The 18,944-nt window shown below is 35.3% G+C and overlaps 1 protein-coding gene across 1 annotated transcript in view; it reads right to left on the bottom strand.

The window, feature by feature from the left end:
* Positions 1–7,314: 7,314 nt before the first annotated feature.
* The window catches only part of CAND1 (cullin associated and neddylation dissociated 1), a 29,453-nt gene continuing 17,823 nt past the window's right edge, over positions 7,315–18,944 (bottom strand). Inside the window, exons 7-15 of the mRNA XM_055711009.1 lie at positions 18,423–18,568; positions 17,061–17,353; positions 16,215–16,356; positions 14,090–15,583; positions 13,235–13,330; positions 11,352–11,521; positions 11,093–11,257; positions 10,759–10,866; positions 7,315–9,673 (exon numbers count right to left, since the gene is read on the bottom strand). Coding sequence (XP_055566984.1) covers positions 9,449–9,673; positions 10,759–10,866; positions 11,093–11,257; positions 11,352–11,521; positions 13,235–13,330; positions 14,090–15,583; positions 16,215–16,356; positions 17,061–17,353; positions 18,423–18,568 — 2,839 coding nt within the window. The 3' untranslated portion in view covers positions 7,315–9,448. The remainder of the gene's footprint in view (positions 9,674–10,758; positions 10,867–11,092; positions 11,258–11,351; positions 11,522–13,234; positions 13,331–14,089; positions 15,584–16,214; positions 16,357–17,060; positions 17,354–18,422; positions 18,569–18,944) is intronic.

The raw sequence follows: 18,944 nt of genomic DNA, 5'->3' as shown, positions 1-18,944 counted from the left end.
CAATTAATAACAAAATTACTTGCAGATAAAAATGATCCTGTCAGAATTAAATTTAGGTTTTTACAATAAATATTACTATACTTTTTTTAACATTTAGTGTTGGAAAAACATCAAAGAATTGTCTTTTTATTTCAGATGGCTGAAATAACTTTCAGAAATGCAATACTGATTATTTGCATCCAAGAGGAACTGTAGCTTAAAAAAATCAAAACATTGAAAGATTGAAAAAAATAAACTCACCTGTTCTCAAGATGCATGTGTATAGATAAGCACAGATATCTAGTAGAGATTTTAGTGTGTTAAATCAGAGAGCCACTTGAAAGAACAGCACACATTCACCAAGAATTACTAGCAAGCAGGTATCCTAACCCTGCATCTATATATGATGTTAATATTACTAGGTACTTTGTTATATTTATGGTGCACTCTGAAAACTGTTACATAGCATAAAGAATGTACTTATCTGTAGTTACTGCAGAAGTTATCATGAAGAAACAATGGTTGTTTTCAATAGTATTAACATTATTTATTAGCCCACTGAGCAGGATTGTACCCAATGTGCTTGTTACCACATCCAACTCTACAATTATCAGAGCACAATGAAAAATACAACTACGGGATTAAAATACTTCAGTTATTTAAAACAATTTTTCTTTCACTAAAAGGTTTCAGCGCATGATATTTAAGGCTATTTCTGAAAAATGCAGAAAGGAAAAAATGAGAGTTATTTTTATGATTCAAATTATGATGATTATCAATTCAATGTAATAATAGTAGTCTTGGGGCATCACGTCTCCTTCTTGAAAAATCAGTGCATGCAATCACTAGAATTTTATTCATAAACCCCTGCCAAATGGGTAAGTTGGGGCTACAGGAATATCTTGCACACAATGCAGCATCTTGCTTTTAAGCACAAAATCACCTTCAGTACTGTGATGTATTTACCAATACACGATCGTGTATTTACTGGTACAGCCAGGCAGAAACATTTGGATTTTTCTCTAGCAAAGGCCATTAATGAGCAATGAAGACAGACCTCACTGTGAATAGACTCTTCTTCAGCCACACAATCAACCTGCTGAAAGAACATATTTATGAAAGATGCTTCCGATGCTGTTCTCAGATACTGTACATTCAACAAACGTCTTTCCACTACTTTGTCAAAGAAATAGCTGGTTGCAAAGTGGAGTGCATTAACTACGATATCTTTGTAGTCAAACATATTGTTCTGCATGCAGACCACAGATGCTTCCTAGGGCTTCTCTGTTTCTGTAACATTAGCCTTCTCAGAAACAAATGCTGTTTTTGTTGCTATAGGCTCAACTCTGGATAAAACTACAGAAAAGTACGCAAGATTTAATCAATGGAAGCAAAACTAGGTTTGATAGTAAGATATCATCTGTTTACAATCCTGAGGTGCACGTGTTGGAACATTTCTCTTGTAAACCAACAGTACAGCAGCACAGAAATAATGTGGTACCCACTTAAGGCTAACTCTGCAAGTATTTAAATCTTCTATTATATTCTTTACTGTTTCAAAGCACTATCCAGAGAAATTGCTCCTTGATGGGTTCAACTATTTGCTGTAGTCTACAACAGTGGCAGGTCACTTTTTAAGAGAGCAGCAGTCCCCTTCAAAGCTGATTTAAACAGGTTACTAAATAGGTCTCCACAAATAAATACATATTTTTAAAAAGCATAGGCATTCTTCATTGCAAATCACATTTATCCACTAGACCATGTTAAAACTCAAATAAAGGAAATTAACAGAGTAAACATTCTCCCACTTGCTTTTTACCACTTCCAAAGGCAGAAGGTAGGCGGCACGTCTGACTCAAATCCTGCAGAATGTTTCAGCTGATCCTGGGAACTGTGCATTGTGGTTGCTTTACTTCATTAGTTGACATGGAAGCATTTTAAAGTTTTCTTTAAAGGAAAATTTTAAAATTGGAAATAAAATTTTATTTATTGGAATGCTTAGAAGTAGTATTAACTCCTAGTTTCTGTTATTAAATGCTGCCAGAGGCATTATTTAAAATTGTATTATTTGAGGTGGATTCTCCCAAAGAAGATCAGTGAAGCAAGCCAATTTTTAAGATGAACTGTCCCTTGAAATATAATTGTGCACTTACTAAAATTACCATGAAAAATACAAGTCAAAAGTAAAGATTATCACAATCTTACAGCGAACTGGATAGCAAGTGAGCATAACTCCACTACCTGAAGCAAAACAAAGCTCCCTTACACCTACATACTTACCAGTTGCAATATGAATTCAGTGACAAGAGTAGACATGACCAGATTTTTTTCTGCACCATATTGTCTCCATCTTGTAACACTGTATTTTGCTCAGCATCCATACTACACACAACTATGGGCCTTCACTTATAGGTGTTAACAAGCGTGTTGCAAAACAGCTCCCAAGTTCTCTTCTTTCTGTAGTACAGAATATACCTTGCTCACGTGATACAGCCAAGCATATAGAACTGCATCTGTATTGCAACGGCAGCCTTCAGGTTGTTCTTAAAACAGGTCTGATTCTCTTCAGTAATTTCTGCAGGTTTCAAGGAGACATTTAGTCTCTCAACTGGAAGGTCTGATCCCACAGACATGCAGGATTTTGCCAGGTCTGTTTGGTTAGCCATACTAGACACTTCTTTTGTCCCTGGTACGCACCCCAGGACAGCGAACAAAAAAATACTTTAACCAAAGAAAATCCATTATATTCTGAAGTGTTCTTCTTGACCTCCTTCTACAGAACTGCCTAAACCTGTCATCGGACCTTTTTCTTTCCTATCCTTCCGCATGTTAAAAGATACACAGAGAAAAGTTAAACCCAGTCAGTTGCCCAAGTGTTTCTGTGCCCTTCCCAACCATCCTTCAAACTCATCATCCCATAATCAAAAAGCACTTGGATAAGGTGTAGAGTATTTTGTTGATAGCTAAACTATGAAGTCTCAGAGCAATAAACGCCTAACAACATCAGTATCAGGAAAAAACAGAGCAACAAATATTAGTAATTTGCCAAACAGCAAGGTAATGTAGATTCACATTTGTATGCAATAGCCTGCTCCTCCCTCCTTTTAGCTTTGTTTCCTGAACCAGCCATGTTCAGTCACCTAACAGACCTAAAATAAATCATTCAACCAGAAATTTTTACAATTTCAGAAAATTCTTTGTCCTTTAACAGCCCTTGATGATACCCAACTGTTTCAACCTGAATACACCCATTCAAACCATTGTAAAAAATTATTTTCTCCATGGGCAAGTAACCTCTTTTCATTTTTCTTATAAAACTCTATATAGAATGACTGAATGCGCAAGGCTGAAAAGCCACTCAACTAAATTTCCACCTTAGACTTCTTTTTTCCCTCTGGGAAGATATAAAAGAATAAAAAAAAAATAGTCTTGCAAAAATCAAATAATTATGCCACTACAAAATTACAGAATTGTGGGTTTTGTCTTATTTTAAAAAGTTGGAAGTGAAGGAGAACTGAATAAGAATTTGTCAACTTCTTAGAAAATGACCTGCAACTAAGGTCACTGTGTCTACATATATACCCTCCTAAAATCAAAACATTGTACAATCTTCCCTGTCAAACAACTTTTTAATCTTTCATACCAGCCACCGGGAGATAAAATTTTTTTTTCATTTTATTACAGCTGAATTCAACCCACTTTATATGCCAAAATTGGTACCATGTGAGAAAGCAGTGGAGAGTTCAGTGTTTCACTTTGACTGCCCCCTGCCAACGTACCAAAATCAACCACCTTGTCCATCTGCAACTTCAGTTCCACACTCCTAATTTTGATGATGAGATGGCTTTTGTAAACAAGTCATGATTCAAACCAGAGATCTGGTGTTTCAGCCTACTGTGTCAGGAAAAACAAGAACTCTGTACAACTCAGTCACTTAAATTTAGTATCTTTCTTCTAATAAAGAGATATTTGATCATCTTTGCATTTGGGAAAAAAAATATGGTAAAGTTGTTTGACTTTGAAAAGGAATCAGGATGATGGGAAATCAAATGTTGTTGTTTTCTTAAACGCTGGTCAATTTTTACCCTTCTGTTGAACATGGCTGACATTTCAAAGTTTGCCATCGGTGTGAAGATCAGTAGCTGTGGAGTGAAAGAATCAAAGTAGCTCCTCCCATACGTTCCATCAGTAGGCAGAACTTAGCTGCTACAAAACACCTTACTGGCAAGCTGGTCTAGAGCTGCAGATCGCTTGATACAGTGCAAGCACTAAAACTGAGGGGCAAGAGAAAAAATTACACGAAGCCACATTCCATTAGTTGTGCTGCGCATGGAACAAATTATTTTATTTTGTCCTTCAGTATGTTTCTAAATAAGGAAATGTGATTTTGCGTATTTTTTATTTAAAAAATACTCTAAATACCGGTTAATTTTAAGTATACTGGATTTTCACTGCATAGTGGTTGAACTATGAACTTCCTCAAAAATGGCATTCAGCTGCATTTAAGCATAGCACCTGAAAAATACCTCCGTAAAATGGATACTACGTGCAATTCATGGAAGAATAGTCTTCATGCACAATGGAAACGTTGTAGATATGAGAGATAAACCTAAGCCTTCTAGCACATAACATTAGTAAAGACTGGAGAAAGAAAGTCTTCTAGAGTACTTGAAATTACAACATCAAGAATCCCCAGAAAGGGTGGCATCCAAAGTAATAGTAATCAGATGATTAAGAATCCAGTACTTGTTCAGTTGAAGAGAAGAAAGACTGGGGGTTGAATGTGAACAATTTTTTTTTTTAATCTATTAATAAAAGAACATTGAGAAAGAGTGAATTGCAAACTTTTTTCTACTACAGGAATATTTTTACTGCACTGAACCAAGTGCCACAGCCCATCTCCTAAACTCTGCAGCAGTTGTACTGAGCTGCCTCATAATTGTCAGGTGGGAGAAAGACACATAGGAAGAGAAATAACTTCTTCAGAATAAAATAAAAATTAATGAATATATAATAAAAAACTCAAATCCTTGACAATAGAAGTCTTTTCAGAACTACTACACGCTTATGTCAAAATAACTCTTGGTATTTTGGTCGGATTTTATTTATTTATTTATTTTTAAAAGAAGCAGCAGGGAATAGAAGATACCCCTTAAGTTCTGGGATCACAGGTCACAGCTTGCCATTTACTCCCCCACCGCCCTTCTGTATTCCCCATTCTTCAAAAACATGATAAAAGGCAGAACACAAAAGAACAGATATTTTAAAATTAAAATATTCTCACAAGTTTTGTTTTCTTTCTCTCAGTGCTACATTTCAGCTAACATCTGTCTTCCAGCCTATGTCTGCATGGTTCTCAGAAACACACTCTTCTCCGATTCACAGTTATGTTCTAGACCACAACATACAGACTAAAATCAACAGAAACCTTTTTATTTTTGGGGGGGCGGGGATGGATGACCTTTCTGAAGGGATTTTTCTCCTCATCAAAGATTATACGGAAACATTAAAGCCTCATGGGGTGGAAACGAATCTAAGGAAGTCTAACTCTCTACCAAGACAAAACTGCCTGATACTCACAAAAGTACCTCTTGCAGAAAACCTCCCCACTTCCCCACCACTGGTCATGGAAGATTAATTTACTTCATTATTCTCAAGAACTCAGTTTTTCTTCTCCTCCCCAAACCGAGATACAGTGAAGAATTATAAATGGATTCTGATGAAAAAGGTCAGTTTTAGTATAAGAGCTATAACTCTATACCGAAGAGCTCTTCTATAGCAGGGGGCAACACTCGCTGTCACGATGCCTGCCTGTTCATATTCACTAGTGCAGCGAGCAAATCTTTCCATCTCATAGCAAGGAGGAAACAAGGACAAAAAGAAAAACTGCCTAGTATTTTTCATTTCTCCAAAATTAAGAACAGTAATAACAACAAAAATATTGTTTATCTGAAGTTTAGAGCAACAGGGAAATAAAACCTAGAGACTGCAGGCTTAACTGTTGGGTATTTGGCAAAAACAGGTATCATTACAGTCAGAACTATCAGGATTTACAAAGCCAAAAAACCACACACTCCCAAGGCCACGTTACTTCACTTCTAAAAGGCGAGGAAGGGGAAATACCAGTAAATACGAGAGCAGATGCGCTAAGTCACTACCACTAACCAAGTCCACCAGAGCAGGGTGAACTTGTTCCTAGCATTGTTGCTGAGTATACCTGTTAAGCCAAATACAATAGTAGCAGATAGGAACTTTTCATTCTTATTTCTTATTTGAGTTGATTAAATGTTCAAATAATCCTTCATTTGAGAGAAGCAATGCTGCTTACATGCATATGTACTGCTTTGCTCATCTCATAAAAATACAATCTAGAAGTAGTTCAGCTCTTTTTATTTTGTCAACTGCTGTATTCGATAGAATATTTTGAAGGGAAATTATATCAAAAATAAATTTACATGATTGAAGTGAGGCGTTCTTAAGGTACTTGTAGTTTTCAATTTATAACTTTAGAAAAGACCTCCCTCGGAAGGACAGCAAGATTTTTCATGGAAAATCAGACCATTAAGTATTTTTGAGATACAAAAATATATAAAGGTAAGAATTCAGAATGCGAGGACTGGCCAACCATATCTGTATTATGTGCAAGCTTATTAATTGGTCTCAATTGCCTGTGTGCAAAATGATGAAAAACACTAGAGGAAGTTCTAATCATACCAAGCATCTTCAAAAGCAGCCTTTCAGAATTCAGGTTTTGTTCTAGTAAGAGTAATTTCATATTTTAGTTTCAAATATTTAGCATTTAAAGAACAGCTACAGGTATTCCTGACACCATCCTTAACAGAATTATCTAAACCTAATTGCACTAAAAGCATAAATACACTAGATTTAGCCCAATGCTTGGATATAAAGTGGGGAAAACAAAAAAAAAAAACCTTTCAACCAAATGATCCAATGAAAGTCAGTCGAATTAGAACACCTGATCTGGTCAGACTTCATGAAACTAATAAAAAATTTTGGTAATAAGGGTGCAGTTACAATTCTGTTATGATCCTTTTGCCCTGCATGGCCAAAGTAACCAACTGCTACTTGGAGAAAGCTATACTCTTAGATTTTCAGAAATTTACAGGGAAGACTTAATTCTTACGTTCCTACCTGCTTCATCAGTGGTCAAAGTGAAAATTATTCCCTTGCAAGAAAGCATCACTATGTACTACATCTCAATCTTCTCTTCTATCCTTAAGTTTGCTCCACTGTAATGTACTGTAAAACAAAGCGAAGATTATTTGCATCCACCACATTAGGTGTTGTAGTAAATAAACACACAGATCTCTCAACTACAAATACAAGTATTCCGTTTACTTGCTGCTGTCACTCACTCCATTTACATATTTTAGCCTCACATTTCATGTTTATCATACCATTCTCACACCTAGCTTTAGGGCTATAAAACATTTTAATGCACTCTGAAAACTTAACACAAAAGTTCTAAGATTAGTTTGACAACTAATTAGCACAACAGTCTTAATTAGGAGACCTGTATACTGCTGTAATTGAAGTAAATGAATTATACAGCAAGATAAAATGCACCTAATTCACAGTGCTTTTTCTACCATATGGTTTCTCTCTAGAGTCATCCAATTCTTTTTCATGACATTTAGATATGTTGGTACGTTTAATCTCATTTATTTTTACTTCTAGAAGACAATCGTTACATTAGTATGAAGACTTTGGAGACAGAGAAAGCTACAATTTCAAAAATTTCTACAGCATTAAAATTGTTACTACTGAATGAGTTCATAGATTTCTTCGTTCAGGTCCTTTTATTAAAGTAAAATGCACCAGTATCTCCCCTGCTTTTCCCAAGCTGCAAGCGTATAAGGTGAAGAATTTGCCCCCGAACCCCAATGCTCACAGGAAACTGAAGTCATAAAAACATGTTTGTTTAGTCATGTAGCAGCTTACGCCACACATCCATGTAACAGGTTTCCAAAATATCAAACTAGCTAAAAAATACCTGATAACTAGAGAAAAATCAAATTCAGATCTCACTAAAAGAAGACAAATAAGCAATTGCCTTAACCAAGTAACAACAAGTCTCAATTTGAGGCGGGGTGGTTCCCCATCTTCTGCTATTAAATTCCCAATTCCAGTTCACTGCAGGACTGCCAGCTATCACCTTCTGGTCCAGTTATAGATTACCTCAGCATATTCACGGCAGATTTCTTTTCTTGTATCTGTTCGTTTTCTATCTCTTTCCAGTCTTATGACCATTCCCTTGTTCCTGTCTTGACAAAATACTGTATGACACTTGCAGCACTGCAATCTACTGGTGATTCCACACGCCAGAAAACATTCCCACAGGCACAAAATGATGGTCTGGCAATACTTGTCTAGGTAACACCGTATATTAGTGCCTTAACAAAAGCTGTTGGACAAAGAATAAGAGGTAGAAGCCACTGAAGGAACTTCCTTTGACACTTTCATACAAAAGCAAAGTTGAATCCAGAGTTCAGGAGCCACTAAGCAACTACTGTTGTTCTCTGCTCATTTTACCTCCATCTTATCTCCTATTTCCCTCCGATCTTCTGGTTCGTCTGCCTCAGTGCCAGGGGATCCAGCCTTTGGGAATGAAAAATCATGAAAACTACAGGAATTGTCATATTTACCCTAAGAACATCTGCAGGGTCATACTACTGGCATTATAAAAGCCAGCTTAAGACAATCAGCCTTCACTCATCCCTTCCTATATGAATGGTCTGTATGTCAAAATACCTGAAAATTGCACTGATACAATAGAACTTATTTTAACTTGCATTACGAATAAACTGCACATGCTGTTTTACAGACAAGATATATTTGTAAACTTGCTCATGCAAAATTAGTGTGCACAACAGGGATATTTGTTTTCTAATCCCCATACCTTTAAAAATGACATTTATGACTGATTTTTTGGAACTGTGCCCAAACCCTCTCTTTAATATAATAAATCTTACACAGAATTCATCTGCCAGCCAAACCAATTTATGAAGCTGAAACAAAAAAGAATAAAAAGTTATACAAAAACATGGTGCACCTGGACGCTTGATTCCCACCTCCCCCCTTTTTGTTTACAAGTAAAGTGTAAATAAAAGAAAAAAAATCATGATCACAAAATTTTGACATTTTAATCCTAGACATTACAGGGCAAATGGATGTTGGAACCTATTTCCATATACCATGCGTCAAGTTTTTAATTCCCAAATGTGGCCAAATCCACTAAAACAAGAGTGGTTAACAAACTCTGGATAATGGAAATACATTTCTGGAATAAATGCTAGAAAAGCAACAATGGGAAAAGCCAACTGTCTCCATAAAGGTAAATAAAGTGGAACAATGTGTAGATTAGATACTTTTTCTGTTTCTTACTCATAACCTGTCAATTCAGTGCATCATATGGTTCAATATAATGGTCCTCGTTTTGGACAAACATCTAACTAGTGTCCATTGATTCCAAGTTAGTGGATGATGAATCTTTTTGGATACTTTCAAAGATGGCTGCCAGCTCAGGGTTAGAGCTTATCTGTGACTGAAATTCACTCATTAATGGACTCTTCTCTGCTTCTGGAATGGTTAGAAGCGCTGCTACTGCCCTCATGGCAGATCGTTTCAGTTCATCTTGCTTTTCAAACTCTTGTTTCACAGAGTTTGCCTTTACCTAGGGAAAAAAATGAAAATAACTTTGAATCTTTTGCTTAACCCTCCTGCTTACACCCACCTTATATATATTAAAAAAAAAAATTATCTTACAAAGACCTATTTTCTTCCATACTACCACTTTGCACAGCTTTCAAAATGGCCTAAGCTCTTAAAAAACCCACAAACAAACAAACAAACCAAAAAAAGAAACCCTCCAAACCCCAAACATCTACTTTTTAGCAGGCTTTTTAACAGCAGTTTACAAATAGACTGAAACTTGAATACTGCAAGGTAAAGCAGAAAAAAGGTTGCAAGCTACCAAGTCGATTACCAAATCAAAACAATTATAGCAACCAACCTCTAGCTAGTGAGGTCAGTAAATGACATTAAACTGATACTATCACAGTACATGCAGCTTCCTTCTGGAACTTTTTTTAAAAAAGCTGACCTTCATGAGAATAACTGCTTAACCTTCTGTTATAATTCGCAAAGATGTTTCAGTGATACAAACAAATTATCAATAAAAGCAGTCAAATTTCTTGATGTAAAATATAACAGACTACAGTAATGGAAAAGCAAGGTAAATCAGGCATTAAATGACTGTCAGAACATGCAGGTGGATCAAGACAAAAGCAGGTATAGAAGGTATGTAATATAAGTGAAGGGAAAAAGAAAAAAATACAACAACAAAAATAGGACTACTTTACACTGCCTCCATCCTTCATTACCCAAATGCACGTTTGAAACAATGTAATGAGCAGAAGTCTGAAAAACTCTCAGTACTCCAGTTTCACTATTTACAATAAATTGAGACTTAAAAGTTGCCGAAGTAGTAGCTAAATTTTTAAGGAATAAAAGAAATGGCATCAAAGAAACAAAGATTTTTAAAAGAAAGTAACAAGTCCACCCCTCCACTTCTAATTCAAAGAAATTTAATACGTGTATAAAGGCCCACATATGTATATTATTCTGCCTACTGCAGCTTATCAACTGTAACTCAGGAAATACTGCAGCAGTACAGAAGTATCCTTCATACTCAAGTTCATTTATATTTCCATAAGACAACACAAAATAATCAACTTAAGTAAGTTTGAATTTAAATACCTTAGTTGTACATGTAGCCCGTAAAGGTTCAACGAGCCTATCCAACCTTTGCAGCACTGCACTTGGACAAAGGGTAGACAGTCTCACCAACATTAAAAAGGTTAGCATCTAGGTTGAGAAAAAACAATTCAACAATTAATTATGCTCAGCACATGTATGGCGATATATTTCCTACAATGTTGTGTAACTTTTTTAACAGCAACACTTTAATGAAAATTGCAAATATAATTAAGTACTTAAGCATACAGAGTAGCATTTTTACCATTTCAGCCTATTTGCTATTTAAAATATTTTGACTAAGTCACTGCTTAAACAGAGAAAAATGACAGCTAACCTTAATATCATAGTGATCCTTCAGTCCATCTTCAACATGGTTTAAGAATTCAAATATATCTAGTCTATCCAAACAGCTATCCAGAAGAGTATACATGCACTCGAAAGCTGCTTTCCTTATGTCCAATCCATCATCCACTGTATGCTTAAATGGTCCCATTTCCACCTGTCAGAGAATAACAAAATTAAGAAGCAACATGTTTAGAAAAACCAAAGAATTACTTACATATATTTAGCACTGGTTTTCTTTGTTAACATACCTCTCTGATTAATTCCTTTCTGACTTTTGTTTCATTGTAAAGATGAGGAAGCACAGTATCTAACAGGTCCCTTATTAATGACGGTTTATTGTGTGCAGCTGAATTAAATGTCACTAAGGCTACTCTCCTGACATTAAGATCCGGGTCCTCCAATGTTTTCAGAAAATCACCTGCAATCATGTACAGAAATAAATCAATCTATGAGGATCTTTTTCATTTGCTACTTTAAATCTTTGCTTAGTTTTACCTTTCAAAAGGATGTATTTAGTGCAGGAGTTATTTTCACGTAACAAGAGACCAGTACCTGTTATTTTAGCATGATTACACAAATAAATCTATTAATTGTAGTAACATTAAAAGTATTAATGTAATTGATACATAGTATTTCATATGATGAAACAGAAGAAGAAAAACCACCACCAAAATAAATGGCCATCACTTAATGACGTTTTAACTTTTTTCTAAAGGTACGGTGTGTAAACTAATGACAATTACATTTAACCTTTCCTTTTCTCCATTAAAAGTATTTCAGAAAATGCATTAGAAAACAAATTTCAATTTTGCAGTTCAAAAATTAGAGAACACCTCTTAAGGAAACTATAAACATTGATTTTTAACACCTGAATTGGCATATACTGAGAATCCCTAAATAAGCCTTAGAATTCCATAAAATAAGCCTATTCAGTAAATACCAATGTAGTAACACCTCTTCTACTACAGTTCTATAACAGAGTCTTTTTAAAATAAATGCCTGCGGGAATATAATGTATTTTCCCTCAATGTTTGTGAAGTTTTACTAGCAACTGCCACAAGGAGTGAAATTTTTAAAAGGAGAAAAACAACAAGGTGTAATATCAAAGTGACTTCTACACACACAAAAGAAACTGGGTAACAAAACCAAAGATGACTGAGATGTTTTAAGTACTAGATACCAATAGGTTTTTGACTGAATAATCAATAAATATTTCCAGAACACAAAGAGGCAAGGCAGCTTCAGTGGGAGGGACAGTAGGGGGGAAAACCCACAAGCATAATCAATTTTTGAATATATTATTTTCTAAAAAATTAAGCTTAGTGATGAAAATAACACATAGGAACTGAATTTCACCTCCTCATAAATAAAAACCTTGCTCTCCACAGAACTGTATTTTTTTAAAGATTAATCTTTTTCCCCTATTTAGGTTTAACAGTATACACAATTTTTTACAGATCTTTAAACCTGTAAATAATCCACAATAAAACATTCACCATACCATATTAAACAAGTCTACAATACCTTATCATACAAATGAGAGAAGAGCAAAAACTCACAACATTGCAAAACTCTTTTATCATACCGATATTAGACTGAAAGCTTCAATTACATTATCCCTGTAAAAATATATACGTTTCCAAATGCTTCCAGACCACAAGCATTATAGAATTGTAAAGGACGTAAATTTACAATTCACCACCTGTAATACTCAGAATTCACATGTGCATACATATTTTAAGTGACTGAAAGTCAAATATTTCCAAGACCACCCTTCTGGGTAAAGTCAGTACCTTTCTACATCAAACTGATATAACTTGACAAAAACATGGGAAAGGAAATCAGCTTTTGAGTTTCATCTTCCTAAAAATCCTAGCTTCTTGTATTGTCCATCACCGCTTCAATACATGTAATTTTTAATCACACAACTTTTACCGCTCAGAATGCAAGCAAACAAGGACTAATAGAAATAACTGACTATTATGGAAACATTTTATAACTGATCCAACAATTATCATTAGCAGTTAATTACAGTACCCACAAAATACTTCTGAGAACACAAAGAACTAATTTTAAATGCAATTCTACTGCCTGAAAACATAGAAGCTGTCAGTAAAAGTAAAGAGCTTACCTATGCAGTTCTTCAGGAGTGGGTCTATGGGTTGTGGATGGTCAGAAATAGTGAACTTAACAGCAGTAACCACTGAACTTCGAGCATATGAGGACCCTAGTATGAAACAAAAGTGTGAATATGCAATGTTAAAACAGTACAACTAAAGAATTTAAATCATGCTCAATGCCGTTCTTTTTAAACTTCTAATACTCTTAAGGACACTAAACAAGACATATTATTTATTACTAGCAATGCAATACATAAATCTACAGAGAAAACATTTTAAATAAGGGAAAAAATACCATAACATTTTTATAAGCATTTAATGATATTTGATACAGAAAATTAAAGTAATAAGCCTACTAAAACAGGGGTTTTTTATGATCACACATAGGCGCACAAATAACTCTTTAAAGCAGAAGCATATGAAGAAAACACGAATACGGTTTTTGATATGAAAATGATTTGTGAATTATGCACAAAGATTCTTCCTAATCCTTACTTCAGAATTCTTATCTGAAAATTAGGAATACTGTAATTTACAACAAAAGGTCAACCTGTTGCAGCTTGCTTGTTAATTCGTCCCATTATCACACATGCTCCTTCCTCTTTAAGTTTATAGCTCTTTATTAAATATAACATCATTAATTGAAATACCAGAGTTTGAAAGCATAACATAAAAGTAATTCATGTTATGTATGACTAACGACTTCTAATAAAAATGCAATCACCACATTGTTGGGGGAGGCAGGGGGAGCAAAATTTCAAGAGTATCACAAAATTCAAGCAAATTACTTGCAGAACTAGATCAATTTATCCACAGCTAGCATAAGGCCATTTGCTACAATACATGCCTGAGTCAGTACTACTCACCTGACGCCAAGTATCCCTTTAGTCGTGGAAGCAGAGTCTCTGGGTCTATTAGCGTAAGCTTGCCCAAGCATTCAGCAACAACATTCCTTGTACCCTCTTCTGCACACTCGCAGTGTTTTAGGAGTAAGGCCCAGATGTTCTCAACATATGGTTTGAGACCAATCACTGATGCAGAGCTAATTATTTCTTTCAAGGAATGAAGGAGGAGGTATTGCCTCTTAGGCTGACTGGTTATTTCTTGTAAGACAAACGGCAGATACTCAGGAAGATTGCCAACACTAATACTGCCTAATGCGTAAGATGCTGCTGATTTGACTTCTTCACTAGGAGAAGAGAATGCATCTAATATTACAGACTTCAGCTCAATTTGTCCACTTAAGTCAATGTGATGCCCAACTTCCCCAAGAGAAAGCAAAGCCAAAAGCCGAATGGAATCTGTGGACCTTGAGTTCTTGACATCTTGAATGAACTGACCTACAACAGCCGGCCCTTCCTTAGGGCAGGCTCGAGTAAGGGCAGCAACACATTTGGCAATGGAATAGTAAGACTGCTTGTGAGTAAGTGCTGTGCTCTGTGAGTACACTGGACCCGTTAACATGCGCAGTAAATCCATATAGCCTAAATTATTTGTACCAGTCACAACCAAAGCTTGGAAAAATTCTAGCATGGCACTAAGTGCTCCACCCTGAAGTAGAGGCGATCTCACCAGCCCAATAAGTTCATTGAGAATGGACCCACTAATCTTTGACAAAGAGGAAGGATATACTTTCGCCAGCGTTGTCAAAAAACTAATGGCCATTTGTGATACGTGCATATCACTTTCACTAATCAGAGGTGGAAGCTCATCCAGCACAGCATCAATCATGGCAGCTGTCAAGCTGTCACTGTAATTCTTAATTAAAATATCTAGAGCAGAAAGAGTGCCCAGTTTCAAAGCTCGTTGGTTCTTTCTCAAAAAAGAAGCAAGAATAGGAACTCCTTCCCCAAGGATTGGTCTCAAATCTATCTTCAAAGGAGAACCAGCAATCAATGTCATGGCCTTCACTGTAGTCAACCGAGTGATCTCATTTTTCAGTCTCTCTAGGAAGATCTGAAGTGTACTAGGTAGGTCTGTGCCTAGGCTGTCACCAAGGCTACAGATGATTTGACCCATGCAAGATATTGCCCTTTCTTTCACCTCCTGATCAATGTCAGCAGCCTTTAATCTCTTGATTGTACAAGTAAACAAATCTTTGATGTAAGGAGTAGCATCAAAGGAAGAAGGCTGGTCTAAAGGACGAATGACCTTCACAAGTTGTTGGGTGACTAAAAGTGCCTCTGACGTTATCTTGTAAAATGGGTCTCCAACACAAGCTACAACTGGAGGTACCAATGCTTGAACATGAGGATGAAAGACTTGGGGAGAATGATTGCAGAGGATCACATACAAACAGGATAAAGCATCTATCTTCAGATTAGAAGAACTTGATTTATCATTCAGTGAAAAAATTATTCCTGCAAGAAGAAAAAGAAAAATTTATTCTTAGGTTAGGTATTTATATTCTATTAGCACATTTGAAAATCTCTGAATTCAGCCAGTTATACTGAACTTATGTTTTCCTGCTCCCAGCATCTCCTGAATGCTTCCAAGCCCCTTTTACCATTTTATTCAATTATTTTTCAAGCTTCCTCTACACAGAGGATGCGGACCATTTGATGGTTTGTGATGGATTTTCTTAATCACAAACAGATTCTGAACATCTAACTTATCCAAACTACTTTTCCTTGTTAATGCAAAACTCAACATTTTAGGTCCCAAAAGCTAAAATATGGACAATATTTCGCTCTGTTTAGATGAGAAAGAAGGCAGTTTGATCTTGCAATTAAGAAGCAAATTAACTTTTTTATATATATAGAAGAAAAAATTACCTGAATCTTAGAGCCAACTCTTGTTTTCAAGATTAATGGAAATACATCACTAAAATATTTATATGGATCTATGCAGTAGCTGATTATTTTGCCAATTTCTTTAAACAGAAGCAACACTTGAATATGCTTTTTGCAAAAGGTTTGAAGTTTTAAAATTTTTGAAACTTCCCATCTAATTTATTATTACCTTTAAAATTTACTAGTATGTTTCTCATACCTGGTACAAGTACAGGAACATGTTGTGTTAGGGCTCCAGGTAATACATTTACTAGCTCAGTCAGCATGTTAAAGCAACACTGACGAGTCTTCACACTTTTCTCCTTCATCTGTTTGTGCAAGGCTTTAACTATGTTAGGGACCTGTAATCATCACACATCTGTTAATTGATGCAATAGGCTGACATTTCCTTGATCTCTGATCACTGGGGGGATATAAAGATAGATATGTATCCTACCCCTCTATTTCTGATTTCTCTACAGAACAAGGGAAGTTATAGAAACAGTGGGAAATGAAGATTCAAAAGAATCACTATTAAAAAAATAGTAATTTAACTTTGAAAGGTGAGATGACACAAAACAAAACTAAATTTGCAATGATAAAACTGTAGAGAGCAACAACCGAGAAGTCATCCATACAATTCACTTAGGAAAAAGCTGTCCAGCACTATCTTTTTTATTCTGCTAATAAAATACATTGTAGTAAATCAAGTTTTATCTTGACCATTAAAGCTTACACCAGCATTACAGAATGCAGAAAAAAAATAATCTGATTTAGTAATTTGCCTGAACTTCATAGGACATGCAACTTCTACAGGTGATGGTAAACAACTGAAATCAAGATAAGCATATTTACATGAGTTGGTAATTTCAGTTTCCAAGACTGTTGCACTCAAAACTGCAGGCCAGTTTACCTGGCTTGCTCTCTGTATTAGTACTACAGCAATAAACCGTAATTTGTGTATGAAGGAAGTATGGTATGGCATATTTAAAAAACTATCCTAGTGAATAAGGCATAACTTCAATCAATGTGTCTTTTGAAGATAACAAAATACTTGAAAAATAACCTGACTCTGAAGCATTGTCAGAGGCGTCTCTCCTTGTTCCATTGCATCAGGATCACAAAGCCAACTTTGCACAGGTCGAGTTTGTTTTAAAAGAGAAAGATATGCATGAAAAACATCTGCTTTAACATTCTCTTCACGTTCTTTGAATCTGGCTATTAAAGCAGGAGATACAGTTTTGTAGAATTCTGGAAGCATTTCATGTCGTGTGCTAACCACAGCATCTAGACACTTTGCAGCTGCACGCCTCACTTTCCAGCTCATGTCATCATCATCACTATATTCATCATCGCTCCCTTGAAAAAATAAATTATGCATATGTTAAAGTCTAGACAATCAAAGCATCAAACATTATTTTAAACAATTAATAAAACACATTTGGGCTCTGCATCAGGCACATCAAAGAAATTGGTTCAGAAGTATGTTAAAAACTATACTTAAAAAGCCTTCTAAACTGCCTAAATCATAAGGCTAATTATTTTCTCTGCCAAATTTTCATGCTAGTCTTACACATGTATTAATTTAAACTGCAAATAGGACAAGGCAGTTCCCAACGTATTTACAGCCTGACTATTGATTTAAAGCATATTCTTCTTTATTTGTGACATAAGTGACAATGCAACAACAATTACTAGCTGATGAAGATGCAACAAATTACTGTTTGTCTCTTTCTAGGAGTAAATGAAATCATACTCTGTCCCCTAAAATTACAACAAAAAAATATACGTTAAGCAATACAAATTGACTTTTTAAGTGCTAAACCAACAACGATGCAGCTCATTCATTCTTAAATTAATGAGAATGTTACGCTCTGGGTTCAGATTACTTGTGTGTCGAAGTTTTCATAAAGCTTACATATGGCAAGGTATTGCCACCATATTAACAATAAATACCTTATGCCTTTCAGTCTAAAACATTTTTTATCCTACAGAAAAATACTGAGTATTTTGCAATTTTTAATCTATTCTGATTTTATGCATTAGGTAACAACATATTGTAGTGGAAAGTAGTGAGAAGCCTTTCCCATGCTGAATATGTATTTTCAAATCATTAACTGATGTTCTTCTCACTTCAGTTATATCATCCTACATGCTTCTGCCTTTTTCCACCTTTCAAGTATTTTAAAATATTTGCCTTGTACTTTGTATCCACCCTTGGAATTATTTATCTCCAGCAACAACATCCTATACTTTTATTCTAAGAAGTGAGTTCATAAGGTATGTTTATAAACACTACAAAAATTGAATACAGAATATACAAGTCATTCAAACACTGCTTCTTAGTAGCAATACCACCCATATCAATTTTCTCAGATGAATGCAGGTTCACAAGCTCTTCCTCTCTCCCAAACCAAAAAGAATATACCTTGATCATCATCATCACCACCATCAGCATCCATAGCATTTTCATCTTCATCTTCATCATCATAATTGTAATTAGGATCATAGGTAAGATATTTAAGACAAATGTTTATAATAGTTGATACATGAGGATAAACTTCTTTAGGACATCTGTGTAATACAAAAATACAATCAATGTCAAATTACTTTGAAGAATTAAAATTTTTCTGAAAGACTTCATGCCATACACTGTACTTTGGAGACATTAGCCAAACCAAGTACCATCCATGCATCCATCTGAATTACAGAAATTCGGAAAGGAAGGTCAGAAAGGGCAATGCTATTCTGTAACTAGATCTGCTAGACTGGAAGCTTGCAAAGGACCAAGATATGCCTTTGGTTATCACTTTTTTTGTCACCACTACTGGACAATAGTATTAGAATACTGCCCCTCTCCTATCTGCATAAAGAGTAATGGCACAGTAGAAAGTTTCTGAGGTACAGAAATAACACTGCTTAATATTTAAGTTACAAGATAAGAGTTACA

This window comes from Falco cherrug, chromosome 5 (assembly GCF_023634085.1).
Source record: "Falco cherrug isolate bFalChe1 chromosome 5, bFalChe1.pri, whole genome shotgun sequence".
Lineage (NCBI taxonomy): Eukaryota > Metazoa > Chordata > Aves > Falconiformes > Falconidae > Falco > Falco cherrug.
Note: the sequence above shows the minus strand (reverse complement) of the source record. Positions and strands in the feature narration are given on the sequence as shown.